The following is an 11,428-nucleotide window of genomic DNA, read 5'->3' on the forward strand; positions in this document are numbered from 1 at the left end:
ATCTATAATTCTGGGGAATTATCCCATCTGTAATTCTGGGAATTATCCCATCTGTAATTCTGGGGAAATTATCCCATCTGTAATTCAGGGGAATTATCCCATCTGTAATTCTGGGGAATTATCCCATCTGTAATTCTGGGGAAATTATCCCATCTGTAATTCTGGGGAAATTATCCCATCTGTAATTCTGGGGAAATTATCCCATCTGTAATTCTGGGGAAATTATCCCATCTGTAATTCTGGGGAAATTATCCCATCTATAATTCTGGGGAAATTATCCCATCTGTAATTCTGGGGAATTATCCCATCTGTAATTCTGGGGAAATTATCCCATCTGTAATTCTGGGGAAATTATCCCATCTGTAATTCTGGGGAAATTATCCCATCTGTAATTCTGGGGAAATTATCCCATCTGTAATTCTGGGGAAATTATCCCATCTATAATTCTGGGGAAATTATCCCATCTGTAATTCTGGGGAATTATCCCATCTGTAATTCTGGGGAAATTATCCCATCTGTAATTCTGGGGAAATTATCCCATCTGGAATTCTGGGGAAATTATCCCATCTGGAATTCTGGGGAAATTATCCCATCTGGAATTCTGGGGAAATTATCCCATCTGTAATTCAGGGGAAATTATTGCATCTGTAATTCTGGGGAAATTATCCCATCTATAATTCTGGGGAAATTATCCCATCTGTAATTCTGGGGAATTATCCCATCTGTAATTCTGGGGAATTATCGCATCTGTAATTCTGGGGAAATTATCCCATCTGTAATTCTGGGGAAATTATCCCATCTATAATTCTGGGGAAATTATCCAATCTGTAATTCAGGGGAATGATCCCATCTGTAATTCTGGGGAATTATCCCATCTGTAATTCTGGGGAAATTATCCCATCTGTAATTCTGGGGAAATTATTGCATCTGTAATTCTGGGGAAATTATCCCATCTATAATTCTGGGGAATTATCCCATCTGTAATTCTGGGAATTATCCCATCTGTAATTCTGGGGAAATTATCCCATCTGTAATTCAGGGGAATTATCCCATCTGTAATTCTGGGGAATTATCCCATCTGTAATTCTGGGGAAATTATCCCATCTGTAATTCTGGGGAAATTATCCCATCTGTAATTCTGGGGAAATTATCCCATCTGTAATTCTGGGGAAACTATCCCATCTGTAATTCTGGGGAAATTATCCCATCTATACTTCTGGGGAAATTATCCCATCTGTAATTCTGGAGGACTTATCCAATCTGTAATTCTGGGGAATTATCCCATCTGCAAGGAAGGATTCTTCACTTGTAGTCAGAATTTGTCAAAGGTACATTGATAGGTTAAACTGATGAGCAGAGACAGCCAGAATGTCATCCCAAAATATGAGATAAACAGAAACTATAGAAATTTTCCTGTTTGGAATGATTTTCAGTTGTGTTTAATTGCCAGGCAGAGTGAAAATATTATCTCACTCCTCTCTGCACATGTGCGGTTGGACAAATTCAGAGCCAAAGTACAGTAAACTACAGGTTCGTTTTCAATTTAAATCAAGTTGTTCCTCCATCATAAACTCACGGTTGTCGATAGACAGACAGAAGTGAACCAATTGCTTAACCCCGCTTTTCGCTTTGCGTACGTGGAGTAAAAAACCCATGACAAGTGTTTTTACAAGAAATCGATTTATTACCACAAAACAAACAAGGAACATATGATTGTCCTGGTGTAGATTTTCTTTTCAGCCCTGGACTGACCTTTTCACTGATCTACTGCAGTACAGTACAGGTACTCAAATCCAGTTTCTTGGAGTGAATTACACACAAGGAAACTAGACGCAAGTGGAGGCCATACAGCCAATCATGCCTGCGCCACATCAACACCACAACAATTTATCAACACAAGATCAAAATAAGAAAATGAAAAATGTTTTTCTTATTATTATTAAGTGTTTTTTGTGGGGGGGGGGGGGGTTGTGGGGTTGTGGGGATGTAGTTTTTGTAATTTTTTCCCCTTCTTTCCAGGGCAGGGGGCATCGGCCTGGGTGAAAAGCACAACATCCACAACACCCCTTGATGAAACCTCCACCAACAACACTTCGTACACGTGTTTACAATCACCCATCAATGCTCAAACTACCTAAAAGTGCTGCCAACATCCCCATACCCCTCTATCTCCAATACTTCCAGGTACATATCTAATTCAAATTTAAACTTATCTACTGTTTCTGGTCCCACTACCTTTCCAGGGAGACCATTCCATGCATTAACTACTCTCTGAGTAAAAGTCCCCTGCGTTACTGCAGTCTTAATTCTCTGTGAGAGTAAAGAATAGAGTTAAGACAGTAGTAAGGTAGTGGCAGCAGAAACAGTAGATTAGTTTAAATTAGAATTAGATAGGTACCTGGAAGTTATGGAGATAGAGAGGTATGGGGATGTTGATAGGACTTTTCGGTAGTTTTAGTGTTGATGGGTGATTGTGTACTGAGTGCTGTTGGTGGGGGTCTCATAAAGGGGTGTTGTGTGTTTTTTTGCCAAACCCATGCCCCCTCTCCTGAGGAGAGAAAAAATAAATAAATAAATAATTAACACAAATAAAAACACAAAAACACAATTATTTTTAAAAAAATTTCATTTTCTTATTTTGATCTTAGTGGTGATAAATTGTTGTGGTATTGATGTGATGCAGACATGATGGGCGGGCTGTTCTTCACCTGCGTCTACTTTCCTTGTCATGTAACTTTATGGTGGCCATCTTGGATTTACGTTTTAAAAAAACGAACTTTGCGTCAATGTTGTTCGACTTTTAGTATGTTATTCTGGAGAGTGGAGATCTTTCTGATATCAAATACAAAGAGAAATCATCTGCAGCAATTTGTGATGGGTTTAATCTGTAATTTACTGTAGATTGACTGAATTACAATAACATATTTATAGCTTAGTCTTAGCTGATCACGTGGTGCCTTATCGCTCCACATCCAACAACGCTCCTCTTATAGGCCGTGGGCAGTTCCTATGAAAAGGCCCTAAAAACACTTTTCGTTCCAAGGAAGGGGTGCGAGGTGAACTTTGGGCTGCTTGTAGACACGTGTATGGTGGACATTGGGACAAAAGTTCTCCACGAGATCTTAGCCCAAGAAGGCACAGTGAGCTGTCGAAGTTGGTCGCCAGGGTGCGTTTTTCCCCATTTTGCCGATCGTATATCTCGGCGAATATACATCTCCCAAGCCTCAACTCTACGAGGCGTCAGACACAACAACATAGCTCACGACTCAGAAGTATCAACCATGGAAACACTTTATTGTCAAGATAATGAAAACTGCAAGAAGGTGCATCATTCAGAAAAAAGCGATTTTTGAGGAATTCCTTCATTTTTACGAGCTTGTATCTACCTCCAATACCGACCGAGATGTCTGAAATGACTGAAGACCACAGTACGTACTGCTATCTTCCAGTTTAGGAAATATCGTGGTCCTGGGGTGGCCAATGTGGAAAATATAAACAATGCAAATCGTTACTTTAGCCTGAGCGCAATCAAATCTTTTTATTATCACTAATTATCTCGATATTGACAAGGCTTCATCTTCCACATCGACTGACCTAGAGATTTGAAACTGCATTGCTCTGACGGGTTGGTCGGCTGGATGAAGGACCTGCAGACGAAGGACCTGCATCAGTGCCAATGTTACAGTCACTCACTTCAGCAGCACTTGTCTCAGATTCACTACCGTCTGAAGATCCTGATGCACACTGACTGGCCACTGTTTTTGCTGTAAAAGTGTCTGCAAACACCAGCAGTGATATATTCCGTCGTGGTGGTTGATGAAAAAAATCAGTTGTGGGAATGTCGGCAACAGTAGGGATTTCCTGCGATCATTCCTGGAAAGGATAAAATATAAATTCACATCATGACTGACAACTTTACACTTTGCAGTAAAATGGTAGCATGAGCAAGCATACAGACTCGAACTACACTCACCTCATATTTGACAATATGACACCATTAAGTTTTTTTCACCATTTTTGTGAATGTATCCACAAGTTTTGTCAGTCTGAATACTTCTCCATCGTTGATGATTGGTGTCCGTATCACATATTGACCCAACATTCTGGAAGCTTCTTCATATAAGGTGCTGTGAGAAAAGTAAAAGTGATTCATCCGTCAGTTTGAATAAATAAGGTCCCACAGGAAGAAATGAGAAGGAATTATTTCGCACAACTGATGTGATATGTAGTCAGACCTTTCACTTGGAGATGTACCGACTGCCGGCCCTCTGTCCTTGCTGAGAAATCTTGTGTATTGGACAAAACATAATTTATGGTAACTGACTTCTGCAGCAACACAATCAGATCTCCTAGTGTGGACCAATATGCTTTCATCTTTTTTTTCAGCTTGGCAGCTTCAATCAGACGTCCTGAAGTATAATTTGAGGACTTAAGATGTGGGAAGAATATTAATTATTCTTAAAGAAAGCCAGAATGGCAAATCAAAAATTCGGCTGCCAGTTGGTTGCATCTGATATTGCTACGCCAGCTGGCCGATTTCTCGGCCAACGTACGCACAAAATCGCCGATTACACTTTGAAAAATAGTGCGTGTAACTTCTAATTAATGCTCAGACTTGGGCGTTGTTCACATATGGAGAACTTTTTACACGTTACAGCAAATATCATTTAGACCATATTGGGAGTGAAAATAAGTCGCACCCTTTTCACGGAACGAAACGGAACGATTGCGGCGGACAGCCCACGGCCTATTACTGTCACTCAATATCGCCCTGATGAGGTAACAACAACAATAACATTAACATGAAGAAGAAGAAGAAGAGGAAGGGGAAGACCGATCGTCGGCGGCTGGGTGGTGTAGTGAGCATCTGGGGGTTTTTGCCACCTCAGCTCGTGTTGGTTTCCCATGGCGACTATCATCCCATATTAATTATAGGGTCACAATCTAAAGGGACTTTTCATCACAGGTTCCGAGGATTCAAGAAAACGACACTAATTTCAAAATATAAACCGACGTAAAGAAGAAAAAAAAAATGAGCGCCGACATGCTTTTGACTGAGGCCCAGGTGAGCCAGGTGAGCCAGGTGAGACTTGATGGAGTAAATGATCATTAATGAATAATCAAGGGGGAATTAAAGAAAACCTTTCCTTTCGAGCTGTCGTGAGGAAGTTTATCTTGATGATGCCCCTGGTGTTGAATTGTGAAAATCGATTCCTCTTGAGTTAAAATGAGATCGATGGTTGAAAATGTTTGTTTGGTTAAGTTCGTGGCTCCTTCTCTGTAGGACGTGTAGAGGTCTTGACCCGTGGTTGAAGACCTTGTGCTCGGTTTCCCACAATCAGCTGATGTAGCTGCTGTGCGATCGATAAGGATAGTAAACCATATAATACCCTCTTGGTCTTGGATGTGTGTGGTTGTTCGTGATGTTCGTGTGAAGACCTTTTGATGTTCATGTTACCTCCAGCCTGGAGAGAATGAAATGGTCGATGATACTCTGGGGCCTCTGGATCTCAGTCCGAACGACTCCATCCTCGATGAGGTTGACGGTAAGAGGTGTGTGTGTGTGTGTGTGTGTGTGTGTGTGTGTGTGTGTGTGTGTGTGTGTGTGTGTGTGTGTGTGTGTGTGTGTGTGTGTGTGTGTGTGTCTGACATGATTGTGATGAGTAGCACACTCACCTTTGAGCTGTCTAACCTGGGTTCGATTCCCTACCCTAACTGTTCCATCGGTGATCCCTGGGCATTGCATCACGAAGTGCACCTTCTCTTGGATTGATGTTAAGCTGGACGTCCCATCTGCCGGCATTATTTGGTGGACGTTCAAAATCCCAGGGTGTCTTTCGCAGATTGTCGGCGAGTTATCGCCGGCACCCTGAATAAATTGCAAAGTCCTGCCTTGACTCTCACCAAACCACACTTGGTAAGCACGATGAGTTTATCAATCCCCTTCTTGAGTTGTCTGATGCGTTCGTCCTCCAATGGACTGTAAATAGGCTGATATGTATGATAGCCTCCTGAATCCATGAAAGGACTGGAGAGACTATTGTAATCAGCCGTTATGACACCGACGGTCCGCACACAGATCTGTTATAATATCACTACCTATGGCTGCGGCTTCCCCTACGCTCCCACCTCTTGTTCATCGGTGTGTTGTACCGTCCCCTTAATAGTGATGATTCCATCTGAATCTCTCTCATGCAACATGGACCAACTTTTAACCTCTCGTGCCAACTCTCAACCCTCTCTTCCTCATATGTGGCAATTCCACTTGTCACCGTGCAACTTGGCTGGGTGTCGGTTCCTCTCTCACCAGCCATGACGCTTCACAAAAGGACTTCTGTGATTCCATGGGACTGCCTCATTCTGTGAACTTTCCCACCCAGATTTCTCCCAATGGTAAATCCTCCCTTCCTGACTTGGTGATGACTAACTTACCTGCAAATGTCTCCTGCTCTTCTTCTGCTCCAATTGGTTCGTCTGACCATATGCTTGTGAAAGTGAACATTTCTCTGGTTATTTTCAGAGTATCGCCTCAACGCTGGCGAGTCTGGTATTTCACTCGGGCACATTGGCAGGAACTGCAAGCGGTCTGGTCTCCCATATCTAACCCCCTCCTCCCCCTCACCCCGATGTTTACTCACCCTGGGAATTCTTCCATAGAAACCTGCTCTGATGTCCAGATTCATTCCATGTTGTCTTCAATTATCCTACCCTTCTTCCTGACCATGGTACACTGAATCCTGTGATAAGGCAGTTGCTCTGAAACAACTTACCTTCTCTTCCTGGAAGGCAAATCCAACCGAAGGCAATCTCGGTGTTTCCAAAAAGGTCACAAGTGTGTCCACTGTCAGGAGAGCGAGAAAACAACATCTGTTCAACCTCAAGAATTAACTTTAAAACTTGACTCCCTCCTCTAAAACCTGGTGGTGCCTTGTTAAGTCCATCTATACCCCCCTTCCATCCCTTCCTTTACTTAAAATGGCACCACAGCCAACTCTGCTCGTGAGAAGGCTGAATGCCTCAGTCCCCAACCCTTCAATCTCTGTCTGTCTTTTTCACCTGAGAAGGTGGAGAACTCTTTCAACTCTCGACTGGACCGGACGGAGTTCTTTCAACTCTCGACTGGACCAGACGGCATCTGCTCACGTTTCCTGAAAACCTGATCTGCTGATCTTACGTATCGTCATTCTCACCCTGTCATTTGCGCTACATCATCTTCCATCTGCTTGGGAATCCGCAAACAACATTGCACTCAATTATAAAAGCTGCAAAAACGAATCCTCTTAACTACAGACCAATTGGCTTGCTTCCAACAATCAACAAGGTCATGGAATGTATCATCGCAGTTGATGTGAAATCTTTTTCTCCAACAACCTCATCTCAGATCACCAACTTGGTTTCAGACCTGGTCACTCCACCTTGGACATGCTGCTTCTACTCTCCCAACAATGGATGGAGGCCCTCAATGTCAGATATGAGATCGGTGGCGTCTCTCTGGACATATCTCGTGCTTTTGTTGCAGTCTGGCATCTCCCATTGCTCTCCAAATTTTCTTCCTATAGCAACCAAGGCCAACTCCACACATGGCTTCCTGCCTTCCTATACTCTAGCAGCCAACGTGTGGTTCTCAACGTAATCCTTTCATTTCCTCTCCCTGTTCAGGCAGTGTTCTGGGCACAGTCCTTTTCCTGATCTTCATCAATGATCTCTCTGACTCTCTGCAAAATCCTCTGTATCTGTTAGCTGATGACTTCATCCTCTGCCGTGACATCACCCATCCTTCAGACAGGCAGGCAACAGCATCTTCCATCTCTTCAGACTTAAAAAAAAATCACAAGCTGGTCAAACATTTGGAATATGTCTGAGTTCTGACAAATCTCACACTCCCATGATCTTTCTCTAAAAGGACTGTCTGGCAAACCCTCCAATCTACGTTCTTAACAATCCTCTTGAGGAAGTTCAGTCATTCAAACTCCTGGGTCTCACTGTTGGCCATGATATTTGTTGGGCAAACCACATGAACATTAGCCTCCAAAGCCAGCCACCAACTGGGCATCCTCTTTCATACAAAGTCCTTCCTTAGCACACCTGAACTCGTATCCACCTACAAGGCCTTCATCTGCAGCTTGATGGAGTACTGCTTTCCCATCCGGGCTGGCCCCCCTGCATCAAATCTTGCTCAGCTTGACGCTGTGGAAACCAAGACCTTCAAGATTATTGGAATCCTGCGATGAAGATGAGTCTGTGAGTGTATCACTTCACCATCGCAGACCGGTTAATGGTTTCTCTGTCTTCTACCGCCTCCTTTCTGGTCTTGTACTCTCTGCTCTTTCCATCCTTTTTATCTCTCCCCAGGTTTCTGCAGGGCTCAGATGGTCCACCATCAACCCCCTTCTGGTGAAACTAGCTAAATCCAGGATCACTGCTCAAGTCCACTCATTTGCTCCTCTTTTTATTTTATTTTATTTTTATTTTTTCCTGCTTGTGGAATCGACTTCCACACCCTCTTCAATCTCATTTTTTTCCCTCCTGGTCTTCAAGACTGCTGTTCACCACCATCACCATCTTAGATCCTCCCCAATCCAAGCCAATGATATTTTCTACCCTTGTTACCCCCATCCTAATCCCTCCTAATTTTCCAGGTTTTCTTCTCTGGAGTGTCCTCCATACATTCGTGTTTTATGTTCTAATTTTGCCTGTTACGTCTTGATCCGTTCAGAGTGATCCATTTAAATGAGCCTCGACTATGGACACAAATATCCAGATTGTTAATTATCATTTATACTGTAGTCTATAAGATATAAACCAGTGAAGCTTTGCTTTGTTGTTCTGTTGATCTGTTGAGGACATGGTTGTTGTTGTTTGTAATTGTGAACAGTGCATATCCAGGCTAATCTTGGTGATTCACTGGTGCAAGAAGCTCTTAAAACGGTGAGTTTGCGTGCGGTCCTCATTCCTTTTTACTTATAGTGCGTTGTTGCATTGTTTTGGAGGATGCTTTATGACTGTTGACTGCTTTTCTGAGGATATCATTGCATCAATCATTCACTCTTTCTCTGTTTTGATGCGTAGCTGTATTTATCTAATCTATTATGATTGAGCGTTTGTGGATCATTCTTTTCTCTTAAAATTGAATCATTATGACGTGCAGGGTGTGGACCTCCGTCAGTACTCAAAGCAAGTGGAGGCAGAGCTGCAGCAGATCGAACATGCTTCCATCCGTGACTGTATCCCCTCTTTAAGATTATCTCGGTATCAAAATTTGTTTGGTATTGTAGCCATTGCTCTTAGAAAACATAAAAGGCTGGACTATTTCCTTTGAAAAGATGTGAGGATTCAAGGATGCTCAAACTTTGTCCCGTACTCTATCATATTATGTACATCCTCCGAAGTTTCCCTCGGCATAGCTGGGTCTGCCATAGTTATGTTATGGTTCATCACCCCAAATATTTCATCACTGTTTTTAAAAACTTTTTGTACCACTCAAGCATGCTTCTGCTTAAAAGAGCCATACAAGTGAACTGTACCCAGAAGGCTTTTCACAGCTGTCATATAATTTAATTTAGGATTTGCTACTCCACAAGCTTTCAGTGACTTCTTGTTCTTTAAAGATTATCTCAAACTGAAAGTTAACCATCAACCATACTCATAATAATAGAGATTTTATGGATATGATTTGCATTATTAAGAATTCTACCAGGTGCAGATGAAGTTCTTGAAATTTTGATTGTACCTGAGACTGATTACTGCAGATATCAAAGAAAGCCAGAATATTGCCAGCCTGCATCACCAAATTGGAGCTTGCGATACCATCTTGCAGGTCAGTGGAAATACGGTGTTGATATTGCAACTGGTGCTGGTTCCATCCCTACTGCTCATCTGCCTATGGCATCAAAGGCCAACTCTACACCTGGCTTACTGACTTCCTCTACTCTCGTCCCCTCTGTGTACCTGACACAGCGCATGGAAGAGATGCTAACAACTTTCCAGTCGGATCTACAGAGCATCAGTGCTGAGATCCAGAGCTTGCAGGAGGAGTCATTGGCGATGAATGTTAAACTGCGTAACCGACAGGCAGTCCGTGGAGAACTGAGCCAACTCGTTGACGAACTTGCTGTGCCTGAGCACATGGTCACGTAAGACTCCACTCACTATTTCCTCGCTTTCCATTTTGGGCAAATTCATGAGAACGTGGGCATGGCTTTAAAAAACTGAATTAACCAGATGGCATCTTTGTTGCTTCGAAGTTTGAGGCCACCCATCAAGGGCTCGGGAAGTGGTGTTGTTTTCTCTCTTTCATATAGTTTCTTGAAATACCAGATTCCTTTAGATCGATTAAATTTCCATGACATCAGTACTTGCAAAAGGCCCAAAAAGGAGGGTTGTTGTAGCCCCTTAAAAACGAATATTTGTTATGAAAACAAGATGCACCCTTGAAGCAAATTTGGTGGGATTTCATAAAATAAAGACAAATTCAAATTATCTTACGACCAATTTTTCATGGTTCAGCATCAAAGATGGTGAAATGTGTGTAATGTAAGTGACCCAAAAACTATATATTGTTGCAGATTCGCGCCCGCCGGCGTGCTGACGGCCACGTAACTCGAATCGCGGCACGTCGCCCACCGGACGGACAATCCAGTCGTGACCCTCTCGGACTAACGCCGGGAACCAGTCACGGGTGGACCTTTCGGTCTCACCGCGATCGAGCCAATCAGCCCCCGCGTGGGATAGGGTTGCTCGCCAAATTCGACCTACCTAAGTACCCACGCGGAGGGTAGACCGGGCGATCGCACCTCGCCGCAGGTCGACTTCGGACACGGGCCACTTAAGCGACCCGTTCCGTACTATCGGGATAACCGAGCGGTGTTATCGTCGACCTCGACGGTTCGATTAATTATCGGGCGTATTCAGCCCACTACCAACCCTTTACGTGAAGCAAGATGAGGATTCAATGGGAGAAATGACGAAGCGAAGCGGGAAACAGTTCAACACAAAGCACATTTATTCGCGGCACACGGGAAGCACACATTCAATTCCACCAAAAGCACACAGAAAAGAAAAACACAATTCAATTTACACAAAAAGCAAATATAAAAGCGAAAACACAATGCAGAGCTAATACCGACGACCGAGCACACGGCAACACTTATACAATTCTACTTCACAGACGGCGCCGACAACACATACCCAAAACCAAAGAAAAGAATACCCTCAAGGATGAGGCGGGCCTGAGGCCGAGACCGGGTCGCGCCTACCCGTCTGGTGATGAGACGCGGAGCGGCGATGGCGCCTCAACTCCGCGGGCCTCGCGGGCAGTGTCTGGTAGGGGGTGGGAAAGGGGCTCCCTTGGTCGCACTATCTCAGCGCGGGGGGAAACAGGAGGGGGTTGCTGATGCTCGGGGTATAGAGGATCTTTATTATCCCGCGA

The 11,428-nt window shown here is 43.5% G+C and overlaps 1 protein-coding gene and 1 long non-coding RNA gene across 2 annotated transcripts in view; one reads left to right on the top strand and one right to left on the bottom strand.

Annotated features, from left to right (window-relative positions):
* Window positions 1-3,290: 3,290 nt before the first annotated feature.
* On the bottom strand, window positions 3,291-4,778 carry LOC147012545 (uncharacterized). The gene is made up of 3 exons (XR_015051399.1): window positions 4,236-4,778; window positions 3,974-4,127; window positions 3,291-3,873 (listed from the first exon to the last, which is right to left on the bottom strand). It is a non-coding gene; the product is annotated as an uncharacterized LOC147012545 (long non-coding RNA).
* A 53-nt stretch (window positions 4,779-4,831) lies between these two features.
* Window positions 4,832-11,428, top strand: part of VPS52 (VPS52 subunit of GARP complex) — a 64,554-nt gene continuing 57,957 nt past the window's right edge. The window contains exons 1-6 of the mRNA XM_085855694.1: window positions 4,832-5,083; window positions 5,465-5,546; window positions 8,876-8,928; window positions 9,149-9,224; window positions 9,750-9,817; window positions 9,958-10,133. Coding sequence (XP_085711820.1) covers window positions 5,033-5,083; window positions 5,465-5,546; window positions 8,876-8,928; window positions 9,149-9,224; window positions 9,750-9,817; window positions 9,958-10,133 — 506 coding nt within the window. The 5' untranslated portion in view covers window positions 4,832-5,032. The remainder of the gene's footprint in view (window positions 5,084-5,464; window positions 5,547-8,875; window positions 8,929-9,148; window positions 9,225-9,749; window positions 9,818-9,957; window positions 10,134-11,428) is intronic.

The sequence above is a fragment of the Eptatretus burgeri genome, chromosome 14 (assembly GCF_056783735.1).
Source record: "Eptatretus burgeri isolate ZD-2024b chromosome 14, Ebu_testis_v1, whole genome shotgun sequence".
NCBI classification, from domain to species: domain Eukaryota; kingdom Metazoa; phylum Chordata; class Myxini; order Myxiniformes; family Myxinidae; genus Eptatretus; species Eptatretus burgeri.